This window comes from Suricata suricatta, chromosome 12, assembly GCF_006229205.1.
Source record: "Suricata suricatta isolate VVHF042 chromosome 12, meerkat_22Aug2017_6uvM2_HiC, whole genome shotgun sequence".
In the NCBI taxonomy this organism is placed as follows: Eukaryota; Metazoa; Chordata; class Mammalia; order Carnivora; family Herpestidae; genus Suricata; species Suricata suricatta.
In genome coordinates this window covers 17,794,534-17,818,255 of record NC_043711.1, presented here as the reverse complement: position 1 = coordinate 17,818,255, position 23,722 = coordinate 17,794,534, and the positions used below count along the sequence as shown (strand labels likewise).

Genomic DNA, 23,722 nt, shown 5'->3' with positions numbered 1-23,722 from the left:
CGAGCTCTGCGCGCTCACGGGTGAGCGCTACGCTGGGCCAAAGAGGCGGGGGTAGGAAGCTGGGCCGGGGGCTGCGCCGGGTGATAGAGCTGAGAGGCCCGCCTTCGCTTCGTAGGGAGAGTGTGTGCCTGGTGCCCGCCGTGCGGGATCCGCACATGCCGACCTTCCTGCAGCAGCTGCGCGTGGACTGGCCCGCTGCCTCGGAGACAGCCGCCACCGAAGCCCTGAGGAGCCGCGCGCTTGCAGAGCTTAACCCTGCCCGGAACCGGGGAGCCCTCCCCACCGGCGTCCTGGGCACAGTGTGTCTGAAGGAGCTGGTGCAAGAACGGGGACGTGCGGCTGGCTATGACCCTAACCTGGACAAGTGTCTGGGTAGGAGCTGGAGCCTCGCAAAGCTGGAGAGAGGGTGGGGACTCCGTGCTCCTGGCCAGCCTCAACGCACCTGTGTTCTTTGCAGTGACTGAGGATCTACTCTCAGTGCTGGCCGAGCTGCAGAATGCTGTGCGCTGCTGGCCTGGGGGCAGCTCTCCGTCCCTGGTTAGTGACTGACCCGACCCCGTAGGCTGACACTAGCTAGCGGAGTGTCCTGTGTCCGTTCGGTGACCGCCCTCCTCTACACTGTAGGCTGAGGCCCCAGATGCTAACGCAGACAGCTGCATAGTTGTGCACGTAGTGAGCTGTGAGGAGGAGTTCCAGCAACAAAAGGTGGACCTGCTTTGGCGGAAGCTGGATGGCCAGGCTCCTCTCACACAGGTAGGTTTACTGGCTTCCCCACCACCACCACCAACCTGAGGGCCCTTGAAAACCCTCAAGGGTCCTGTTAGCTAGTGAGTTCATATATGACACCTGACCCTGGGAGGGAGGTTTGGCTTGGTGTGTGGGCACTTGCCCCACGTTGTAAGCATCCTAAGAGAAGGTGGGGTCCAGAGACACAACCCAGAGAACACTGATGAAACTGTGTCCTGATGAGTGGGCTTGAAAGGGGGACACAGGGCCTGGTAGTAAAAGGCTGGGGGAGTCCAGGTACCAGAATTAGGTTCCTCAAAGGATACAGTGCTAGAGGGTTTCGCCGCCTGGCTGAGTACTTGTTCTCTTCCCAACAGAAACACCTGGTCTGTGGCCCAGTGAAAATGGCTGGTGCACCTGGCACCCTCACTGCCCCTGAGTACTACGAGTGAGTGAGGCTGGAAGGGAGGCTGAGTCAGGTAATTGAGGTGGGGGGGCGTGCCCCGTGGGCCCTCCACTCACTCTTTCCCCAGCGCAGGCTCCGGCATGCCCAGGTGTGCAAGGCGTCAGCAGTGAAGCATGGCAGGGACCTGGCACAAGGTGCGCCCGGGAGCCCATCGCTGTGCTCTGTGGGAGGGGCAGCTCATCTGCTTCCCTGCCCCCGAGACCGACTGACTTTACTCCCTCAGACCCAGCTTGGACAGAGGTCTTCAGCATTCTCTCTGTGGCCACCATCAAGTTTGAGATGCTCAGCACAGCCCCGCAGAGTCAGGTGAGCCTGGGTAGCCTGTGGGATCAAGGCATGGCCAGCTCGTGTGGTGGCTGCAGCTGTGCCCCCATTCCTCAGCTTCTCCTGGCCCTGGCTGACAGCATTTCCACAAAGGGCACCAAGAGTGGCACCTTTGTCATGTATAACTGTGCCCGTCTTGCCACACTGTTTGAGGGGTACAAGCACAGCATGGAACAAGGTCTGTACCCCACTTTTCCACCTGTGAACAGTCTCGATTTCTCACTGCTACAGGATGAGGTGAGTGCCCTCCCTGGGTAGCTGGGCACCCACAGGTGCTTGGGACCTCATATTCCAGTTCCCTTCTTCCTCCCAGGGTGAGTGGCTCCTGCTCTTCAATGGCATCCTCCCCTTCCCAGACCTGCTGAGCCAGACAGCAGCCCTGGCATGCACAGCTCCAGGGCTGCATGCGACTACTCGCACAGAGATGGTGAGGCAGAGGAGACCAGAACAGACACCACACACTCAATGCTTTATTTGGGGGTAGGGCACAAAATCAAAGAGACCAGTCAGTGACTCAGTCTCTGTCTCTAGATGTGCAAGTTCCTGGTGCAGCTCAGCATGGATTTCAGCTCCTACTATAACCGCATACACATCCTAGGAGTAAGTGCACAGCAAAAGGGGGTGGAGGGGTTGCAAGGGTGCAAGGGAAGCAAAGGATGAGACCAGCAGGCCCCTTCTCTCCCCAGGAGCCCCGACCACACCTGTTTGGTCAAATGTTTGCCCGTCTCCAGCTTCTGCAGGCCGTGCGTGAAGTGCTTCACACCGGCCTAGCCACGCTGGGCCTCCCTCCACTGAACTATATCTAAGGCCACAGAGACTCCAATATCTAGGAATGTTTACAAAGTCATTACCTGGGGGGAAAAGATACACAGATTTTGTTAGGGACCTGGAGCCAAAAATAAACTACTTCTGCTACAAAGCCTGGTCCCGTAATACACAGTAGGGCGTATTTTTGGTCTGCCCAGACGGCACCCTACTCACCACCAGCTGCTCTGACGTTAGGAACCTGCGGCTGCCGCCTCCTCCCCTCAAGGCACACTGGGCATGGGCACAGTCACTCACTCCCGTTCCATTCTGTCTGCAAGCAGGCCCCATACCTAGCATGCTGGCCACCGCAGGACACCTCAGTCATACCAGTTGTAAACCTCAAGCCCCTGGCCTCCAAGAGCACAGCGGTGGCCAAACTCAGGGCTTACAGGCCAGCAGTCCATGTCGGCCACATCTGGGACATGGTACACGGTGCTGTTCATGAAGATGGGCTCACCATGCCCCAGACGCCAAAAGGTTAGCCGTTGGTCAATGGAGGCTGAGACCATAAGGCTTGGGCTTAGGATCTTGAGGCCTGTCACATGGGCAGCATGTGCACAGGGGACAGAGTATTCCTCTAGCACATGTAACTGGGGCACCAACTCAGCACCCCCTACAGCCTCTTCCAGCTCTGGTGCCTCCACAGCCAGCACAAAGACATGGAGGGAGCCATCCTCACTGCCACTAGCCACGAGATGGCCCTCACGTGTGGGCAAGGTGTGCAAGCTGTTGACACCACAGCTATGAGCCTGGAGGGTCAGGCAGGGGGTGCCCAGTCCTGGAGGAAGAAGACAGTCATCAGGGTCCAGCCTGCCACATGGGTGAAGGCAAAGTGGGAGATGAGGGGGGAAAGCCATGGTTGTACACTGGTTACTCACGGTAGGGAAGCCCAGGGTCCGTTGGAGGCTCCAGGGCAGTGGATCCGTGGTCCAGCACGGTAGTGAGATCCCAGAAGGCCAGACTACCATCAGTGGCTGCACTGCACAGGAACAACCTCCTGGGAGCCAGGGGAGGGCAGCCAGGTCAGGGAGGGGGATGGAAAGCAACAGAAGCCCCCACCTGGCCCATCCAGGACCACCATGCAGCCCCTCTCACCGCCGCTGGTTGGGTGCCTCATGTGTAAAAGAGTGGATCTTAAGGACACACCGCTTGTGGTGGAAGGTTTCAGCCAGGAGCTGCAGCCGCCGCCCCGAGTCCTGCAAAAGAAAGAGCCTAGGGGGCGGAGGGTGGCCCAGCTCAGAACCTGTTCTGGACAACCTTCCAGCCCATGTCTCTTGGCCCGAGGCTCCCCAGTTCTCACCTCACTGCTCCATCACTGCAGGCTGCAGCCACAAGGGGGCCAAGGCCAGGCTTGTCAAGCTCACACACAGTAAGGGACATATACCTGCAGAGAAAACACACGGGGGTCAGGGTGAGCCTGGGAGCAGCTGGCTCGCAGCTATAAAGGGCTTGCCCTTGTATGACACCCCACTACGCTCCCCCCAGAAGTGCACATCACCTGGTCTCTGGATCCACCTTGATCATCCGGTGCCGATTGCGCTGCCGGTCCCAGTACTCATCTAGCCGGTGTGACGAAAGGTGCATGACGTGGCAGGCGAGGCGGCTTGGGGTGCTGGGGTCTGGGGTGACCAGGATGCTGAAGCAATGCATCTCAGCCCGGCCCCCCGCAGACACCACATGAGCGGTCAGGCCTGGCCGAGGATCCTGAGGGCCACCTGGGGTACCAACGCCCCACACAGCCAGAGCACGCACCGAGGAGATGTGATTACAAACCGCTGTAAGTGGGTGAGCTGAGCCACTGGCTGTGGGGAGTGCCAGGACACAAACAGTGGTGTCCTCGCTGCATGTGATAACAATGTCAGTCAGGCCAGGACCTTCGCTGCCAGGCTCCAGGTGGTCAGGCTGCATGAAGCTGGGCATCTCAAATTCAGGCCCCAGAGTGATGGTGCCCACACGCTTTACACAAGTGATCTCACGGCCATGCAGGCTCTCCCGGAGAATCACGTGTGGCCTGGTACAGCCACCCAGTGCCCGGTACACCATGACATCTCCATCCTTGAGGTAGGCAAAGGCCATAGCTGCCTCGGTATCAGAGAAGGCCCAGGAGCGGTGCCCTCCACCACAGTTGACGATGTGCAGCTTTTCATGGGACCGGGGACTCCACACCACAAACTCATTGGCATGGAAACCCAAGATGACCATACTCCCATCAGCCATCATCCGGAGCCCAGCCACCCAGTTCATGCCTCGACAGGACTTCTGCCTTAGGACTGGCTGGAGTTGGCCGCCTCGCACAAAGAGCTGGTAATAGGCGCCATCACGCCCTGTGGTATATATGTAGCCACCATGGCAGGTGACCGAGGTAACACCCTGCTTCCCATGCAGAGAAGGGAGGGTGGACACAGGGCCCCACTCAGTTTCATCCCCACCACTGCCACTACCTGCTTCAAGTGCTCCAGTGACAGCTCCGGCCTTGCCCCCAGTACCAAGATCCTTGAGCAGAGCTGGCCTGGAGGGGTACAGCAACACAGAGCCCCGGAGGTCCCCGCATACCAGGAAGTCACCAGAGGGTAAGAAGGCACTGCACGTGTGCCATCTCTGCTTGCTTGGAGGCAGCAGGTACCGGCAACGTTCCTTTACAAAGATGGCTTTGCCGGAGGGCGCAGCTGAGATTTCCAGGCAAGCCATCACACCACCAGGGCCCGATGCCAGCAACAGGAGCTCCTCGTAGCCACGCAAGGCCCAGCTCAGACTATGCACTTTCCCGTTGAACAGGGTCAGGTCCACGGCTGCAGTTGGAGTGTTGATGGGGACAACCTTGACACGACCCTCTCCATTGGCCATGGCACACAATCCAAAACCCTCAGGACCAGGGGCTGCCTCCAGGAGGCAGTAGGACTGGAAGCGCTTATCCTCCAGCAGCTGCTCCCAGCACTTGACCTCAAAGTCATAGAGGTACAGGACCCCTGTATCAGTCACTGCCAGTAGTCGCCATGAGCCAGCCAGCGTCACAGCCTTGAGGGTACCTGGCCTACTATTGGACTTGAAGCAGAGAGCCGAGACCCCCGAACCCGGGTACCCACGCCCTACCAGGTGCCACAGCCGGATGCCTGAGTCATCGCCCCCAGTGACCACCCAGGCCTGCCTCTCATGGGCAGCTAAAGCCCGGATGCCACGACCCTGGTGGCCCCGAAAGGCCTGAAGGATCTCACCTTCGTGGCTCCATACCAAGCAGACACAGTCCTCTCCAGCACTGATAAGGTAATTCTCTAGGAGCTTGACCTGCCACACACGGGCACTGTGCCCAAAGCAGTGCCCAATATTCTGTACCCGACCCCCAGGCACCCGCAGGTCACCCACCTTCCAGATGCGGACACTTCGGTCTTCTGAAGCTGTGGCCAACAAGCCCTTACTTTCCAGGTACGACATGCTGAAGATGACACCCACATGCCCACTGACCCGTCGGTCAGGAGCCACAGGCTTATTATCTATTAAAGCAGCTGCTGGGTACCAGACAAGGAGCTGATTGGAAACAGCACCTGCCACTATGGTCAGCTCCTTCCAGGTATCTCCGATCAGACAGGCTGAGGAGAGGGTGCACCTGTCTGTGCAGGGTACCTCCTGTAGTATGCACCCTACCACAGGGTCGTATAGTACTACTGAGTTATGGCCCAGGGCCAAGGCCATGTTCCCCTCAAGCCAGCGTGCATCCCAGATCCAGTCAGACATGTTCCACAGTCCAGAGCGCCAGAGCTCCCGAAATCGGCCCTGTCCCCAGCTAAGTTTCACAACTCGAAGTCCCTTGCTCCCAAACACAGCCACCATAGCCTCTGAGTCAAGGTCTCCATTTGGTTCTGGTCGCACCCGGAACCCATGGATAAGATAGTGGCCAAGCAGGTTCTGGACGCGCTTCATCATCCGCAGATGGCCACCAAAATCGAGGCTGTACACCATGACATCCGGGCCCTCACCTAGACAGAGGCAGAGAGCCGAATCAGAACCTCAACTCTGATAAGTCATAGAGATGAAGGCAGGGAAAACTCGGGCATATAGCCTGCAAACGCATTAGAACACACAATCCTGCAGGATTGAACCCTGGAAAATCCCTGGCCTCAGCTTAAGTTGGACTTTCAGTGATGACATTCAGTTCAAGCTGATTTCCTCAAACACAGGTTCTTCCTCGCCCCACCTAACTTCTCATGTGTCAGTCTTCCTCCCAAATCCTGAGCCTCATCTGCTTCTACATGCCCTCTTCCCACCTTGGGGTCATAGCAGAACACCTCTGCTGTGTTCCAGAAGCTTCTTCCTTGGAGTTCAGATGTGAGCACGTTCAACACTAATGGGAAGAACCACCAGGAGAGGCAGCCCCCACTTATACAGCCAAGGTTCCCATGACCCTCAGCCCCCTACTGGCTGCCCTGCAAGCACCTCCCACTCTACTACCTCACTTTCAAGTTCTCTCAACCATTACCACCTTCTACTCAGCCCCAGCCCCAAAGCAGAAGCTCACCACTTACTCCTCTGAACTTCCCACATCTTCTCATGTTCCGTGTGCTCATTTTCTAAAGATTTTGCAAATCTTCCCCACTGAAGTGACTTTGGTCAAGATATCACCTCTTAATCTGAGATGACACTAACAGTCCCTCATGCTATTCTTAGCTTGCAATCTCAATCTTTCGACATTCAGTAGACATTCACTGAGCATCCATTATAAACCAGACAAGGAACTAACTACATGCTGGAGTAGTGAGTTAAGAGAAGCACAGACCCAGACTCCTGCCCATCAGGCAGACAATAAACAGTATCACCGAAGTAACTGTTGTAACTCTGGTAAATTCCAGAAAAGAACTATACAGGTTACTTTAAGAATATAAAAGAGGGAAATCTACACCAGAGGATTTTCCCTCCGGAAGACATTTGGCAATGTCTGGAGACATTTTGGTTGTCACAACTGGGAGCTATGCTAACTGGCATCTAGGAGTAGAAGCCAGGGATGCTCCTAAACACCCTGCAAAGCAGACAACACCCCCCATCTCCCCCTACACACACAAGAATCTGAGCCAAAATGTCCAGAGCGCCAAGATTGAGAAACCCTGGTCTCGTCTAAACAGACTGGGTGAGGGGCGCTTGGGTGGCTAGGTCGCTGAGCGTCTAACTTCAGCTCAGGTCATGATCTCACAGTTCGTGAGTTCGAGCCCTGCACTGTGCTCTGTGCTGACAGGTCAGAGCCTGGAGCCTGCTTCAGATCCAGTGTCTCCCTCTCTCTCGCCCCTCCCCTGCGCTCTCTCTCTCAAAAATAAAAATTAAAAAAATTTTTTAATTAAAAAAATAAACAGACTTGGTGAATAGCAGGAGAGGCGACCTTGAGAACCTAACATATGGACTGAGAAGAATCAATAAGCATTGGCAACCAGAGGAAAAGCAGGCATGGGGGAGATTGGTGAACCTTTTATGACAGATAGAATAGCAAGTCTAATGGTCCTGAGGTGAGCAAGGTCATGTGGTTGGAATACGAAACAGAGCTCAAGAATGGGCTGGGAGAATGCTCCTGAGGTAATCTAGGAGATAAAGTCACAGGGCCTCAAATGATGGCAATAAACAGACAGTGACCACATGTATGAAGTAAAAATCAACCAGACTGGCTTGGGGAATGAGGTAGATGCTCGGGCTTGGGCACCTGACTGGCTATTATTCCCTATGCTGAGCTGGACTACCCAGCTCATTCATATTTATATTTCAATTTGAAGCCACCTGTGTACTTGGGCCTGGAACTTAAAAGCAAAGAGGGCTGGAAATTCAGATGATAGGTGCACATGGGTAGAATTTGAGAATTGTAGCAATATAAAAGTCATTCTGGAAGTCACAGAAGTAGGGGAATTCACTTGAAGAGTTTTCTACCCTGCATTTCCCAGATCATTTCCCTACTTAAAACACTTCATGGGGCCTCTCTCCACCACCACTATAAAGTCAGACCTAGGCCTTAAACAGTCTGGCTCCTTACTCCAGGACCTCTGCCACCCCACCCCTGCTCAGCCTCCCAGGAATTCTCTTTCCCCCAAAGTAACAAATTCTCAGCCTCAAAGCCTTTGGCATGTTTACCCTCAGTCAGGAACTCACTACTTCCCTTCTCCTAGCTCATTCTTGTGGTTCTTTGGGTTTCTGCCTACTTATCCCTTCCTGCAGGAGCCTTAGGACTCTAACCCATGGTAGGAACCTTGGACTCCCAGAGCCCCCCTCCCACACCAGATCACAACTGGGCCATCCCTCCCCACATACATACCCATCCCCTTAGGATAGGAAGCAGTCCATTCAGGGCTTGACAGCCAGTGCCCTGCCTCAGGACCCTTAAAAAAACTCAGCAGCACCACCATAAGTCACTAGTGTCTTCCAGTCGGGCCTCAATGGTCCCCCGGGGTCTGCTGCCTCAAGTCCCAGGGCTCTGATGGCCTATGGTTCTTGACCTGACCTTCCCCCAAGAGGCATCAACATCGGAATTCCTGGACTCAACCATCTCAGAAGGAGCCTCAGCGTCTGCCTCCCCAAGCACTGGACTCATTCAAAAAGGTCTCATCTCTAGTTTCCCGCCACTCAATCCTGATCCTCCCCACCTTCCAGAGAAGTCACACACAGCCCGGGGAGGCCACACCCCCCGCCGGGCCCCGCCCCCCAGACCACACCACACACCCACCCCCGGGAACCGCCCATCTGGGGGAGAGGCTCACCCACAACCTCCCCCGCTCCACTCCACGAAGGGGCAACACCCCTCACTCCCTTCATGCCCCGCCTCCCAAGCCACCGCGTTTCCCCCCACTTTCCCGCAGCCCCGCCGCTCTTTCCACGTTAGCTGCAGATTATGAAGAGACTCGGAAGCCACATCGGTTTTTTTTGTCTCCAGGGCTCCTTCGGCTGGGTCTCCTGCCCGACATCTCCTGGGCTCCCGCCCACCTCGGTCGGGCTTCATCCCGCCGCTTTCCTCCTCCTCGGGGACATCCCTTTGTTCTCATGGTCCCGCCCCCACGCGACCGCAGTTTCTTCTCCACTAGCATGCGCCTCAACCCAAACCTCACCCGCCAACAGCCGATCCCCCACACACTCCAGACCCGTGACCGGGAGGAGTATGAGCTCCGAAGTTGCCCGCGGCCAAATGTAGTCCTCGTGAGCCTCCATGTCGGTCCTCGAGCTGCGGCGGCTGTGGCCAAGAAGGGAGCTGAGCTCTCGCGAGACGAGCCTTCCTCGCGCGCAGCAGAGCTGATCTACAGGGCCCTTAGCAACAGGTAGCGGAGCCCAGGGTCGCCCGCTGCCGATGTCCAATCACGACCCTTCGCCTCACGCAATCCAGCCCGTCATTGGTGAGGCCGCCCTCACCCCTCCCCCTGGCGTGACGCTCGCGGAGCGTTGCGGCGGGCTGGTACTGGCCCAATCTACCTCCCCCTCCCTCGGCCCGACCCGCTGCTTCAGGGCCCAGCGGTTCAGAGCCCTGTCGTTTTATTTTAGGGGGTAGCGTAGGTCTGTACACAATAAATAACAGAATGTAGGAACTGTGCCCTAATCGCGGCTGGAGGCAGGAATGGGGCAAGAGTCATCCAGGCCTTTGGCTTGCATCTGGACAAGGGAAAGGCTGGTCTCAGACCTCAGGCGGCGGGCAGCCTGTGGCTGGGGGCTGGGGCCAACACTCCTCTCAGAGTTCCACGCGCGCGTCGCGGTAGGCCCGATCCAGAGCCCACTCCGGCTGTGAGTCAGTGCCACCTTCGCGGGCCAGGCGCGCCATCTCCTGCTGGAACAGCGCCTGCCGCGCCCGGCTGGGGTCCACATTGATCCAATTGTTGGCGATCCACTTAGTGCCACGTGTGACCAGACAGCCCCCGTGCAGCGAGTAGTCGTCCACATCGCCCACCCAACCTAGGAGAGGTGAATGGTGTGAGCGAGGAAGGAGACCGAAGGGTCTCTAGGCTGAGCTTCCCTGAGCTTCACTTTGTACAGGACAAGGGCATGGCCAGGGTGGGCCTAGCTGTGCACATCTTAGGTGGAAAAGTCTGGCCCCTAGGCCTCCTTGGGGACTCAGCGTCTCTCTCCAATCAATGCCTTGACAACACCACTGGTCTTCTGAAACCAGCTTTCTTGTCGCCAGGCCTGTCCACAGCCTGGGTTGGTGACAGACCTATGTCACTAGCCCCAGTGAGCTGGAAGGCTGGAGCATCAGGGAATCAATCACAGAGGTCAAGATAACCTAGGAGACTGCATAGGTGCAGGCCACTGAAGTCACTGAGGATGATCATTGGGAGGCACTAGGGGCAGAAAACCATTTGTAGGGGTGCTAGAAACATCCCACCAGGGTCGCAGTCTGGGCTGGATAAAGGGAAGTTTCCTTCAAGACACGCTTGGCCTAACCACAGGCCCTCACCTTGCCCATCAGGCAGGTAGTTGTACCAGAAGACTGCTGTGCCCTGCCGGGGCTTGACCCGCAGGTTCCCCTTGTCACAGTGCCTCCGAGTGTCACGGAGATCAACGTCATCCTGAATCAGACTCTGTGGACAACAGGATGGTAAGATTTTCAAACTTGCCCCCACTCCCAAAAGCCAAGGCCAGGCAGCCAACAGTGGCCAGAGGGAAACCAGTCAGATGTGCCCAGGGGATCACTTGGGCCCCTCATCCCAGGTCTGAAACGGTATATACTGTGATTGCCCAAGAACCTGCCATCCCACCAGAGTTAACAGCCTGGTTGGCCCTTACCATTTCATCGTAGGTTCTGTTGTCTGCTACGGGGAAGACAGTCTCGCCCCCACCGGTGACGTTGTTCAAATAAAACAGCACTGTCATGTAGCTGTAAGGCAGGGGGCCTGTTGAGCAACTCCCGAGCTGTGGGCACTCCCAGGAGCTTACCTGTGAGCAGGATAAGCTGCCCAGGTTCCCAAGGGCCAGGGGGCAGGCTGGGATCAGTGACAACACTGCAGGTCAGTGCCAAGATGTCCCTAGCCTGTTACTCCTCTCACAAACTGTCTGTTTCTATGTGTCACAATGCTTCGTGTGGCCAAGATCACAGGTGCACTTAGCTAAATTACATGGCTGGCTGGGAAAGGTAGGAGAGCAGAAGCAGCGTGAGCATGCACAAAGGCTGGTAGGGAGCAGAAGGGGCTGACCCAGAGCAGCCGCATGAAGAGAAGAGACCTGCCCCCCTGCCTTAGCAGGGGAGGGGGACAAAGCTTCAAAGGGAGAAGGCAGAATCAAGACCCAGGGGATGGGGGTTAAAAAAAAAAAAAAAAGCTCGAGACCCAGGCTTGCCCCTTACCTCAGAGCTCTGGGGGAAAGTTTCAGTGTCTGTGCATACCTTAGTCCGGCCACTGAGACAAGATGGCCACCCCTTTCCTGCCACTTGGGGAAGAGATGGGGTATCCCCAACCAGGATGCCCCCATGTTCTCCTGGTCCTGGGGACATGCCCATAGGGTAGGGCTGTTAGTGTCATAGGAATGCCTGGTCTGGGAGTTGAAGGCCACCCCAGGTGGGAGGTACTTGCCGGCAGGAGGTCTCGAAGGGTACAGACTCATTGGCTACCAACTTGGTATGGGAGCAGATGGTCTCTGGGTACACAGGCCCGCTGTCCACATGGGCATGGTAGTGGCCTCCCTCGCCATACCGTACAACCTGCAGCGGCTCGCTGTGCTCCACGATCTCAGGTGACAGGCGGGTGAGGCGCAGCACCCTGGTACGCAGTAGGAATTCAGCTGGACCCCCGGCCTGCCACAGCTTTGCCCCTGCCCACCTCCCCTGGAAGCCCCTTAGGCCACCCCGACTGGCCCTGTAAGAGGAGGAAGGGGTTACTCATGATCCCTTCTCCCTGGATGCCAGAGACCTCACTGGGTGAGAAAGATGAGACTTCCACTAAGTTGGGCGGGGTCACTCCCTCCAGGAAGGAGGTTCCTTATCTAAAACCCCTGGCTGCTCAGGGGCACGGGGTCCTGTGGACCGAGATAAGAAGTCATTTTTCTAATTAGCAAAAACCAAATACTCCAATCTATTTCTAATCCCAAATGTCTACTGTTTGCCTGCAATTAGAGTTAATTTGCCTTTGTTAATTGCCTGTCTTTTTAATGGGTCCTAATCCTGGTCTAAAGAATAGAACTTAACCCTGAGTTGGCTAAGCACTTCAGTCCTCTCAGCCCCAGCCAAGGACTTCTGTGAGGGCCCCACATGACCTTCTCCTGCGCACGTGCTCACCTCTGGCGGATGGCGCGCATGACGTGATGGGCACCTTCACCCTGGTAGAGCCACGTATGGTGGCTGTTCCGCACCAGCTCACTGGATGCTGCCTTGTGGCTCCTCATGTACTTGTGGAAGTCTCGAAGGTCCATGTTAGCAAACTCCTGCAGGCTCAGCACTCCTGCACAGGGCACCCATCATCAATGCCCCCCACCCCCAAGCCCATGTTAGGAGGCCACAGTGGCAGGCTTTACCATCTTACCTACCCCTGGCCTCAGGCATTGAGGGACCATGGGACTCTTGGGTAAGATGAACCTTCTGTCATATCAGGCCCTACACGAAGACCTAGGGAAATTCGTTTCCTCAGTTTAAACCCCGATCTGGTCCCCCAAAGGAAGAAGCCTAACCCCTACTAGATTGGCCAGAGCAGGGTGGCCAAAGGAAGCTTGAACCATATGGTCAGGACCTTAGGCCAAGCACTGCCCTTGGCTGGCCTCCAGCGTGGCTCTAAAGCACAGGGTGGCTACCCTCTGGTCCTGTAGAGGGTGAAGAAAGAGAGCAGTCAGTGACGGTTCCGTCCAGGGCCTTCCATGCTGTAGGGATTAAACTGGGGCTGGTCCCCAGGAGTTTCCTTATGACCTCAGGTTCCATCCTGAGGGGAAGATGTCTGGCCAGTCCTGCCTGCCTGTGGAGTCTTCCTCAACAAAGAAAGCCAGGCCACTCTCCCGAATGAGAACACTTTTCTTGTTCCTGCCCAAACCACAAAGCAGGAGATCTACCCTTTTGGGGTTCTGGAAGAGTAGCTGGTGTCTGCTCCATGTAATCCTGGCTAACCTAAGGGAGAAACCTTCTACTTTTTGGCCTGATATCTCGGAGGGTGAGGAACACGCAAGGCCTGTGGGCCTGGTACCAGCTCTGTACATGGCCGCACGATGCCCCTCCAGCCACAGGTCTTGGCTGTATCCTCCACTCTGGGTTCACCAGCCACAGGGCCATTCTTCCAAGTCCTGTTTCCCTGTTGTATTTTCCCCATTCTGTCCAGAACTGGGGCATGTTAGTGACAACACCTCAGAAATACCCAGGGGGTTATTAACCAAGGGGGTGGGGCACTTGCATGACAGCTCCCCTACCCAAACCACTCCCAGCAGTTAGCATGACTCTAGGCAAGCAAGAGGAAAGCAAGCAAGATCTTAGACCAGAGAGCGTGGCTTCTGGGGAAGACCTCATGTGCCTGGCTGGAGAGAGGAAGGTGGAGCAGGGTGAGCAGCCAAGCTCAAGCTGGTCTCACTGTCCTGCTTCTGCTGTGCCCACTCTGCCCTCTGCCAGCCGGCAAGCCCCCTCCTGTACCCTAGTCTCTGCCTGTTGAGGTCAAAAAGGCCTCCAAGAACTGCCCTCTAGACTGTCACCAGGTGGGTAGGATGGCTCAGCCTACTGCCCAGGAGTGAGGGCGAGGATAGATCCTTGGCTCCTTATCTCTGGCTACTCTAGAAGCTGGGTATAGAGGCCACCTGGCTGTGGGGGCAGGAAGCTCACACAGAACTGTGGCGAGGTATGGGCTCACCATCACCATCAGGGTCAGCCTTGATCGCAGAGTACATCTCCTGAATGTTCTCTGGAGTCATCCACCGTCCATTTCCCAGGCGAGTCTGGGCCAGGACCTAAGGCACAAGATGGTCCCTAAGTGGAGTGGCCCCAATGATGGAGAGCCCCCAGAGCATAGAGAGTCGCCCAGTTCTTGCTGTAAGGGTTAAGGGTTCACATGATGGGGTATGGGTGAGAACACAGGACACAGTCTGAGGTCTGTGAGCTACAAGGATGGTAGGCAGAAAGGACCGCAGGCATCTGGGGAGGAAGCCAGGAAGACAATTAAGAGGCCTGCAGGCCATAAGCATTCCTGGCCTTGTTGAGACTGTGGCCTCCATGGGGAGCACCATCAGCTGGTTGGGGGCAGAGTGAAAGACAGGACTGTACCCCACTCAGACACCCCAGGTGAGGTGGGGAGGCCAAGGCCTGAGTGCAAACAGGGAACAGACACCAAGGTGAGGGTGACCAGAGCAAAAGCACTAGGCTCGTCAAAGACCAGGCTCTGTATAGGCAAGGGACCACATACTCTGCCAAGACTTCTGTCAGAAGCGGGGGTGACTGAGGGGCATATAAAAGAAAGGTGCAGACTTTTGGCTACCTCAGAGCTGCCACCCCTCCACCATGGGTTCTGTGGGACCCCCAGCTGTGGCAGCAAGAAATCCAGACCACAGATGGCGCACCACCCAAGAACTGTGGCAATAAATGTCATCACCCCCAGGGGGGGATTCTCTTGCCATCTTCTGGGGTTCCCAGGGTAGCCAGGGGCTCTCCAGGGAAGGAGGGGGCCCCTGGAACTGAGCATGCCCAGGCTGATCTGAGTTGGCACCTAACTCTCGGGGCCAGGGCTGAGCAGGCTACCAGAAAGACAATCCTGGGCACTCCCACCCTATGCCTATTCCAGACCCCAGGATCCCAACCTCGCGGAGCTGCAGGCGACCGTCGTGGTTCTGGTCCAGCAGCCGGAAGAGGTCCAGCTGGCTGACCTGCATTGTGCCCATGGCCTCCTCGTATTCTTCAGTGGGCAGAATCTGGCTGCGCTGTAGCCCCTTCATCTGGGCCAGGTGGATGATGAGCCGACACTCCTCATCACTCAGGAAGCCAGGGATTTCTGCCAGGAGAGGAGGTGGGTGAGGCCAAGGGCTGAGCCCAGGCACTGATGCAACCAGTACCTTCTTTGCAGAGTTCCTAGGGTACTCTCTGTCCCCTGTGGTCACCACATCAGGACTTCACACACCCCTTTACCTCTACTCTGGACTCCAACCCCAAGATTGAGTTGTTCTGCAAAGGTTGGCCAGCATTTGGAATGCAGGGCTTCTTTCTTTGATGCTGAGAGCGAGAGCACACATGTCCCAGACGAGTCTTGGGAAGCTCGCCGGGGCTAAGCTGGGTAAGGGTTAACTCACCTTGGGGTGGGACTGAAGGCCATAGGGTTGACCTCCACTTCTTATTTGGTATATATTTAAAAGTGGATGATGATGGCTGGGTTTTGCTTTCAATTTTGCTTTTTGGCATTGTTCAAATAAAAACAAAGTATAAAACATTCAGTGCTGTAGGCAAGTCCTTGCCCTCTGTTCTGCACAAGTCGTCTCCCCAGGGCTGAGATGCCTAGTACCAGCACATCAGTGAGTGGGGTGGGGGTGGGGGGCCACTCGGGTTTTTTTGGACAGATGCTCTGAGATGTCCTGGGTGTCCTTTACTTTGGGAACGAGTGTACACTGAACATCACACCTCTAGGCCTGAGTAAAAGCCAGTCAGGCCTGGGGCTTGGCTCCAGTGGCTGGATGCCACCACACCAGCCCCACAAGCAGCTTGGTTAGCTGGAAAGTGAGCCTCACGCCTGGGGATCCCACATCCCAATGTCCCCACGCACTCTGAGGAGCATGGGCCCTGCTTCATTCCCTCATTCCTAGAAAAGAGGACTTCCTTAGGTGGGGAACAAGAGGCTTGCAGAGGAACCTATTGGAGGCAGGGCCACACCGCCACAATGACCCCTCAGAGCTGCAGCGTGTTCTACCAATTCTTTGGGTTGTGCTCCCAGCATGAAGTTCCAGTCATTGCCAAGAGGAAAGAAAATGGCTGCTCAGAGTCAGGACTGGAATGGGTTTTCAGTGGTTGTCACAGCAAGTCACATTTAGGTGGTATAGACTCTGTGTCCTGTCCTAATCACATCATCAACTCCTTAATCCCTATACTCATCCTAGAAAAGAGTGCCCCATCAGTTTGCCTTCTTATCCATGAGGCACGGCAGGGACAGAGACATCGGCGACTTGGTCAGGGCCACCCAGACTGTTGCACTCGAGTCCATTCAGCTTCCAGGGGTAGGTGACCCAGATGTGATGACACCGAGGGCAGGACAAAGGTCCCCCACTCTGGCTTGCCTGACCCCTCAACCCGGTAAACCCAGAAAGGGTATGAGCCATCCATGCGGGAGGTGGGGTAGCACTGAACAATGAGTTAGGCCAAACGATTAATGAACAGTCGCCTCCTGATAGTTTAAACAAACAAGAAAAACCAGAAAAAGAAATGAAAACACAGGCCAGGTTTCTTCAGTTTATTAAGAACTGGTAATCCGCAGACGCAAGGGAGATGCCACCAACCTCTACAGTCCCCTGCAGTGTGCTAATCAAATGCAAATGGCTCAGGCCAGCACAGTGGGGCCTAAGTGGACGGGTCCTGCACCTGGGAGGCTGCACAAACACCAGCTCCAGGGGTGTGCATGCAGCCCTATAAAGCCCTCAACCTCAGTTCATTGAGACCAAGGCAGACAAAGGAGGTGATGGATCAAAGGCTATGGCTGTTCGTGGCACTGGTGGTGCCATGGGGTGACAGCGGGGCAGGGGCTCCCTGGGGCCCCACACGGTGCATGCCCATTCCCCAAGCCATGGCGCTGTGCCACGACATTGGCTACACAGAGATGCGGCTGCCCAACTTGCTGGATCACGACACGGCAGCTGAGGCTGTCCAGCAGTCAGTCAGCTGGTTGCCCCTGCGGGCCAGGGAGTGCCACCCTGATGCTCGCCTCTTCCTCTGCTCCCTCTTTGCCCCTGTGTGCCTCGACAGGTAGGGCAAGGGGCTCCTAGGTGAGGGTCGGGGGGGGGGCCTTTCCTCTGCCAGGGCCTGTTCCCTAACCACTGCTGTGTACCTATCAGAGCTGGGTGCTGGTAGGGGTGGGGAAAGGAATGAAGATGAAGGATTGTTTTGTCAGGGTGTTCCTGGCAAAGGGAGGAGGTGCCACGGGACAGAGGAGACATAGGTAGGGGGCCATCAATGGTGAGCACGTCTGGACCCATGAATCATCAAGGGGTCTTGAACGTCAACAAGGTATGACAAGTGGGGAGGCTCTTTTGGCTGGTGGGGGGTGGGGTGGTAGAAGATCCTCTCCAGTGAGGTGTGGAAGTTCTGCCCAAGATATCCCAGCCAAGAGATGAAGCCAGATCTCATCTGGAGGCTTTTTCTCCCAGAGATGGCAAGGCTGATGCCTCTTTCCCAGCCTAACCTACTCGGTGAACAACAGCTCCCTCAGCTCCTTCTTTGCAGAGTGAGGGGCCTTCCCAGAGCCTCAGGATGACCATGCCAGTAGCAGCAAAAATGAGCTCTTTCAGAATCCAATGATCTGATCGGGCCTCTGCGCTCTTTGCCAACCCCAGCCTTGACCAGAAGCTGCAGTCTCCTTCAGGCCTTTCAGGACGAGACAGAGGGCTCTGCTTTCTCCCTCCAAAATGGGGACTGAAGGCCCAGAGTGCAGGGCCCTTCGAATACACCCCTCTCCCTGGCACTGGGCTTCCGCCGCAGCTCGAGGGGGAGGGGCGCTGTAAAGCTGGTTAGCGGCCAGAGCCACGCGAGTGGGGGGATGTAATTGCGACCGAAGCGCTGGGAGGGGTTTGTGGGGCTGACGGCTGTTGCCAGGGGACCAGGTGTCGTTGCCCAGCAACCGCGGAGTCACTGGCTGTGCCTTTGCACTAGGCTGGCGCTCCTGGCCCATCCTGAACGCCCCGCCACCCGATCCTTCCCCCCACCTCCGCAGGGTCATCTACCCGTGCCGCAGCCTGTGTGAGGCCGTGCAGGCCAGCTGTGCGCCCATCATGGCCTGCTACGGCTACCCCTGGCCCTCCATCCTGCACTGCGGCCGCTTCCCCGCCAGGCACGGCCTCTGCGTCGCGGCTGTATCCGACGGCTCCCGCCTGGGCCGCCCACGTGAGTCCCCGTGCGGCCCCCGGGCCATATTCAGGGGAAGCGCCCCACCCTTCCAAGCCGCTCCCCGCAGGGCCAGGTACACGGGTCTCTCAGGGAAGAAAAGGGACTGGCTACAGGAGCAGGTCTCAGAAAGGGTGAAGATCGAGAGGCCCACGGGAGGGCTCCCCTACCCGCCCTGGAGGCCCTTCCCCCACTCTCGGCCGGCCGGCGGAGCCTCACTCGGCCCCTCCCCCCAGTGCCGCGCTCCAGCTGCAGAGACTGGGAGTTGCAGGACGCCCGCTCGTCCAACGAGGTTCTGGACGCGCTCTGTGCCAGCGACTTTGGTGAGCCCATCCCTAGGGTCCAGCACCCCTGACACCCACCTTACAAGTGCCTCCACCCCAGCTCCTAGACTGGGGTAAGACAGATGAAAGAGGGGACACTCGAATGCTATGCCTGGTTAAAGCTACGAAATAAATGCCTCTAATAAGCTTGGCATTGCTAAAACATCATCCCCAAACAAATCTGCCTAGGAGAGTGGCCGCCAGGACTTCAGCCCTTCTCTAGGATCCTGATTAAGGGCAGAGAATCACAAGAGGGTGTGGTTCACCAGGTGGAGGGGGTGGGGTACTCCAAGAGCCCCTGAACATCATCCTGCTCCTCTGGTCCCATTCAGCAGTGAAGGTCAGGCTCTCCCGATGCAACGGCTCGTCCTTTGGCCTCTCAGACTGCGACCTGGACTCCCGGCTAGAGGTGCTGAAAGTGGGTCCACTGCCCGCTGCAGAACTGGCGCCTACTCTGCGTCGCTGGCTGCAGCTGGATGCCACGTGCGTGCACAACCTCTTGCAAGGAAGGCATGCTGGGACATATGTGCTAAGTGGGGAGGTGCAGGGACATCGGTTGCTGGTAACCACAGCCTATGCCTGGAGCCAAGGCCACAGAAATCTGCAGTTGGCCATGCGCAGGTGGCACCATCACCAGTGCCCAGAAGAGGGGTTAATGCAGGAAGAGCCTGGGACTTTGAAGCCACAGCCTCGGCAACAGCCATACAAACCGCGTCCTGCCCTGGCCATACATACATAAAACCCTCCATCTGCTGCCCTTCATGGATATTTACAGACCAGTGTCTAGAGAAGCCCCAGGAATAGCCCAAGCAGGGCATAAACCCTCCTGTGGTCAAAGCTAAGGGTCCCTTTCCTGAGCTATAGTGCTCTGCCCAGACACAAAGGAGGCTGGCTCCCTGGCAGCTGTGTGTGCTGGGGAGACAAGACCACCTTTCTGTCCTTCCCAGGCCTGGGATGACAGCCTGGCTAATGCCCACAAGCCCCAGCAGCCCAACCTATATCAGGGCAGGTGTAAAGCCTTCAGGCTATGCTCATTCTGGGCAGGATGCTGCTTGTCCAGCCCCACACAGACTGCCAAGCTGTAGGCTCCTGCAAAAGCATAGAGGGTGGGGAGAGGTCCATGCAGAAAACTGCATTAAGCTGCTTTACAAAGCTGAACTTACAGGCACACAAAAAAATTCTTCCCCTATTTCTGGGCCTTCAGTGTTTGTCAAGAATACAGTGGTCTTAAGTAACTGCCTAATTGTTTTCTTGAGCTGGCTTGGAAATCCTATGATAAAGCAGTCATGGTTTTAAGATAAATTGTTTTGTGTACTGGTGTATGTTACCTTAAATGGTAAGAAAATGGGCTAAAGCTGTTGTTGGCCTTCTGAAAGTGCTCCCTGTTGGTCTTGAAGGGAGTGCTGCATCAGGGGGCACCCGCCAGGATGGTGGGAAGTCACTCTGAGCAAGCAGACAGGTGCTGGTCTGGCTAAGTGCCCAGTAAATCCCTCCAGCCAGCCAATAATGGCCAGCAGTAGACACAACTCCAGCTGCTGGCTACACAGCCAGCACACATCAGGCCTCCTCTGCATGCAGCTCATCTTTAGAGGCAGAGGCACGAATGACAAATAAATACAGAAAATAGTCTCCAGTGATGCCAAGTACTGAGAAGAAAACCAAGCAGGCTGATTTAAGAGTATTTGGGAACCTCTTAAGACCAGTTCGAGGTCAAAGGAGGTATCTGAGGAGGGAATGTATGCATAGAGGCCCAATGGAGCTGAAGCTATCCCCTCGTGGGAAGAGCTAGATCCGAGCCTTCCGGTAGTGAGCACAACAAATACAAAGGCCTCAAGGCAGCACGAGTCTGGGGACAGCAGTGAGCGAGTGAGGGGGCAGCAGGACATGAGGGCACTGAATGAAACTTAGAAGTGGAAATCTTGGAGACTTTTAAGGAAGGGGGCGATGAGATCGATCTGCACTTTACACACAGAATGAGGGTGGGGAGGGATGGAGGGAGAAGTGAGCCACATGAAATAAGGCAATGTCCCCAGAGAGACGACAATGACTCAAAACTGGGACACCTCCCTCATGAACGGAACAGGATGAAGTCCTCAGCTGACTTCCAATGGTCCAAATCCTTGCAAAATGCCTGCCACAGTCAAGTGGCTATTATGCCAAGAACTCAGGGTGGGGCCTTTGTGGCCCGGGTCCCACTTGCCCCATGTCTCTAGGGAGAAGGGTGGGAAACAGGAAATGTCTCCCAAAGGGAGGAACTGGTGGTTGCATGGGCTCTTCCCTATGAAATGGGGCTCCGTCCCATGGAGATGGAGGCACTCTGGGGCTTGCCCCGGCTTACCGCATGAACACCCACCCGGAGCCCTGGCATCTTGGGTTCCTGAGGTTGAGGGCCACGGGTCTGGAGCCAAGAGCAGCAGGGCAGCGGTGGCAGAGACCAGAGCAGGCCCATTCTCCTAAGGCCCTCCTGCCTTTTCGGGGTGACAGTTGATGAATAAACAGGTAGGCACAGAAGACACATACTGCTCCTTAAGGTGAGGCTTCCTTCTTTGGGTTCATCCAACACCATGTATTCAGGAACTCCCCCTCCTCTGACACCCTCTCCCCTGTGCTTTCCCTGCCTCACGAGTGGACTTCTGTAATCACTACTCTCTTCTTCCCATGGCTCACCTCGTTTCACCAAGGAGCATGCCCCAGGACTTCTGGGAAAACCTGGGACACCTTCCACCAGTGGGCTCAAAGGCAATGTAAGAGTCTGGGAGAAAATGGGGGCCACAGCCGGAGGTTCTTGCTGCAGCCATCCGCTTCTCCCAGCCATGCCCTTTGTGATTTGTGGATACATAGACCCATCCGATGCTTAATCAGAACCAGCTGACATTTGTCAAATCTCTCCTGCTTCCTGCGATTTATGGGGTTTGGGTTTCTCATTCTCAGTTTTGTGGGACTTTGATGCAACAGCTCCATGTTAGGGGGTGAGGGGTATGGTTATGGCCTCATGGCTCATCTGAATTAAGTGTATGCATATCCCAAGAAGGCTGATGGGAGACAATCCAACCCCTTCCGACGTATCTGTTCATGGCAGTGTAGCAGTAAAAAGGTGAGTGTTCTTCCCTTTGCCTGGATCACTTTCCTGACAGCCACTGGCTTGATCCCAGAGCTCCTACAGGTCTTTGCTTAACTATCTTTTGCAGGAAGGCCTCCCTTGGCCGCCCTATTAAGAGTTTCTTTCAACCCCAGTTAGAATTCTGCCTTATCTGACACGCCATATATACTTGTTTATTCAAAAGTCAGCTTCGGGGTGGGGTGGTGTGTGTGTGTGTGTGTGTGTGTGTGTGTGTGTGTGTGTGTGTGTTATTGTTGGGGTTTCCTTTCTTCCTATTTTGTTCAGTGATGAGTTCCCAGCACTTAAAATAGTGTTTGGCATAGACTTCAACGGTTTTGCGGTAGTAATAACAACAGTAACTCTAGGGCCCCTCCCAGAACAGGACCCCCCTAACCTACTTCCCTTCCCACAGCAGGCATGTCAAATCATTCTCATAGGCTTAGGTATAATTCTCAACCAGGGCCCTCTGCCCCAGGAGTAATGGCGTGTGCTCAGATGCTCTGATTTGGTCCCCACCCCCCTCCTTAAAGCCCCTTACCCTGTGGTGTGTCACTTGAGACTGGGTACCCAGGGCTGGGTGGGCAAACCTATCCTGGGCAAGATCATGGTTCTGGGGAACCCCACCTTGGTGACACCAGAGAATCTTCTCAGCTAGAATACTGGCTTTAGAGTACAGGCTCTAGGGACAGGCTGCCTGGGTTTTTAATCCTAGCTTCATCCCTGAATTAGCTGTGTGAGTCTGGCCAAGCAACCGCAGCTCTCTGTGCCTCACTTTGTCACCCAGTAACCTGAGGGTGAGATCCACACTGATCGCACAGAGGGGTTGGAAGAATGAAATGGAGTGATCACATGAAGCCTAGCACATAACCAGAACTCAAAAAATGTGAGCTTATGATGCTGCTTCCAAATGAGGTCACCCTTGAAGGTTCTGAACACAACTCCATCCTAACAACCCCAGAGTGCTGGCAGCTAAGGCTGGTGTCCGGTGGGACAGGTTTGGAGGCACCAGTTTATTCACATTAGCGTGCTTCTCCTCAGCCCACAGGACCCACTTTGGGAGTGAGATTCTTAGAGGCCCTGAGATCAGCTAGGACCTGGTTATGTCCAAAGACAGTTTCAATGAAATGTTTAGACAATGGCCTCAGGGTCACATTGCCCAGCCCTGTGATCGAAGGATCAGGTGCCGAGTAGGGGTCAGAGAGGGGAGTGTGGAAAGGTCACTCTGTACAATCCTATTATGGAGGTGGGGGCGGGTATTTCACTTTGGGAAACCTTTGAGTGGAAAAAGAGCTACTTTGAAGCAGCCATTTTCAAAACATGAGTCACGTGGTCAAAACAAGTCTCCAGGCACCCCCAAACCGCAGCCCAAGGCCCTTCCCAGGAGCGCCGGCGAACTTACCGAAGAGCAGCGGCTTGAGGCTGAGTGTTCGAATGAAGTGATCCCTGTCGGCGACCAACTGGACTTTACGTTCGTGCCCCACCTAAGGGAAAGGGGCACTGCGGGCAGCTCGGTTCCCAGGCCGCACCGCCCGAGGAAAAGTACAGGCTCCCGGGACCCGAGCACGACGAGCGGGTTTAGCGCGGGGCAAACGCAGGGAGCGGCGTGGAGGTCGTGGGCTGGGCGGCGGCTGTCACGGACTCGGCCGTGCAGGGCCTGGAACGCAGCGAGGCGGGGGGGTCCTCACCTTGATGCCTTCCAGCCGTGTGAGGGGACCCAGGGTTGGCACGGGCCCGGCGCCCTGGGAGCGGCGCTGGGGCCCAGGGTCGCTGCTCTCGTCGCCGTTGCTGTAGTGCACGAAGAGCAGCAGCGCCAGCACGTTGCCCAGGTACAGGTGCACGAACACCATCAGCACCAGGAAGTAGGCGCGCGAGCAGATGCCGCGGGGCTTGCACAGCGGCCGGACCGGTGCGTCCTCGCAGTCGTCCAGCCTGGCCGCGGCCCCGGCCCGCTCGCGTTCAGACGGCGCCCACTTAGGACTCGCGGCCTCCGGCCTCGGAGCCGC

General features: G+C 56.2%; 3 protein-coding genes across 4 annotated transcripts in view; 1 reads left to right on the top strand and 2 right to left on the bottom strand.

Moving 5' to 3' along the window:
• DALRD3 (DALR anticodon binding domain containing 3) overlaps positions 1–2,435 on the top strand; it is a 3,042-nt gene extending 607 nt beyond the window's left edge. Inside the window, exons 1-11 of one of the 2 annotated variants that reach the window (XM_029919245.1) lie at positions 7–20; positions 116–372; positions 458–537; positions 625–753; positions 1,104–1,174; positions 1,265–1,326; positions 1,416–1,498; positions 1,574–1,753; positions 1,830–1,943; positions 2,048–2,116; positions 2,203–2,435. In XM_029919245.1, coding sequence (XP_029775105.1) covers positions 156–372; positions 458–537; positions 625–753; positions 1,104–1,174; positions 1,265–1,326; positions 1,416–1,498; positions 1,574–1,753; positions 1,830–1,943; positions 2,048–2,116; positions 2,203–2,322 — 1,125 coding nt within the window. In that variant the 5' untranslated portion in view covers positions 7–20; positions 116–155 and the 3' untranslated portion in view covers positions 2,323–2,435. The other variant, XM_029919246.1, reaches the window with a different exon arrangement.
• Positions 1,967–9,691, bottom strand: WDR6 (WD repeat domain 6). Its single transcript, XM_029919238.1, has 6 exons — positions 9,391–9,691; positions 3,822–6,294; positions 3,624–3,707; positions 3,419–3,535; positions 3,202–3,320; positions 1,967–3,101 (listed from the first exon to the last, which is right to left on the bottom strand). Exons 1-6 carry the CDS (start codon positions 9,488–9,490, stop codon positions 2,641–2,643), a joined length of 3,354 nt encoding a protein of 1,117 aa, XP_029775098.1. The 5' UTR covers positions 9,491–9,691; the 3' UTR covers positions 1,967–2,640.
• A 100-nt stretch (positions 9,692–9,791) lies between these two features.
• On the bottom strand, positions 9,792–23,716 carry P4HTM (prolyl 4-hydroxylase, transmembrane; the record flags this gene model as incomplete). Its single annotated transcript, XM_029919247.1, has 9 exons — positions 9,792–10,222; positions 10,725–10,848; positions 11,054–11,144; positions 11,836–12,021; positions 12,537–12,699; positions 14,080–14,176; positions 15,020–15,210; positions 23,119–23,200; positions 23,405–23,716. Coding segments are annotated over 9 exons (1,467 nt in total), but the record flags the coding sequence as incomplete, so codon positions are not given.
• Positions 23,717–23,722: the final 6 nt, after the last annotated feature.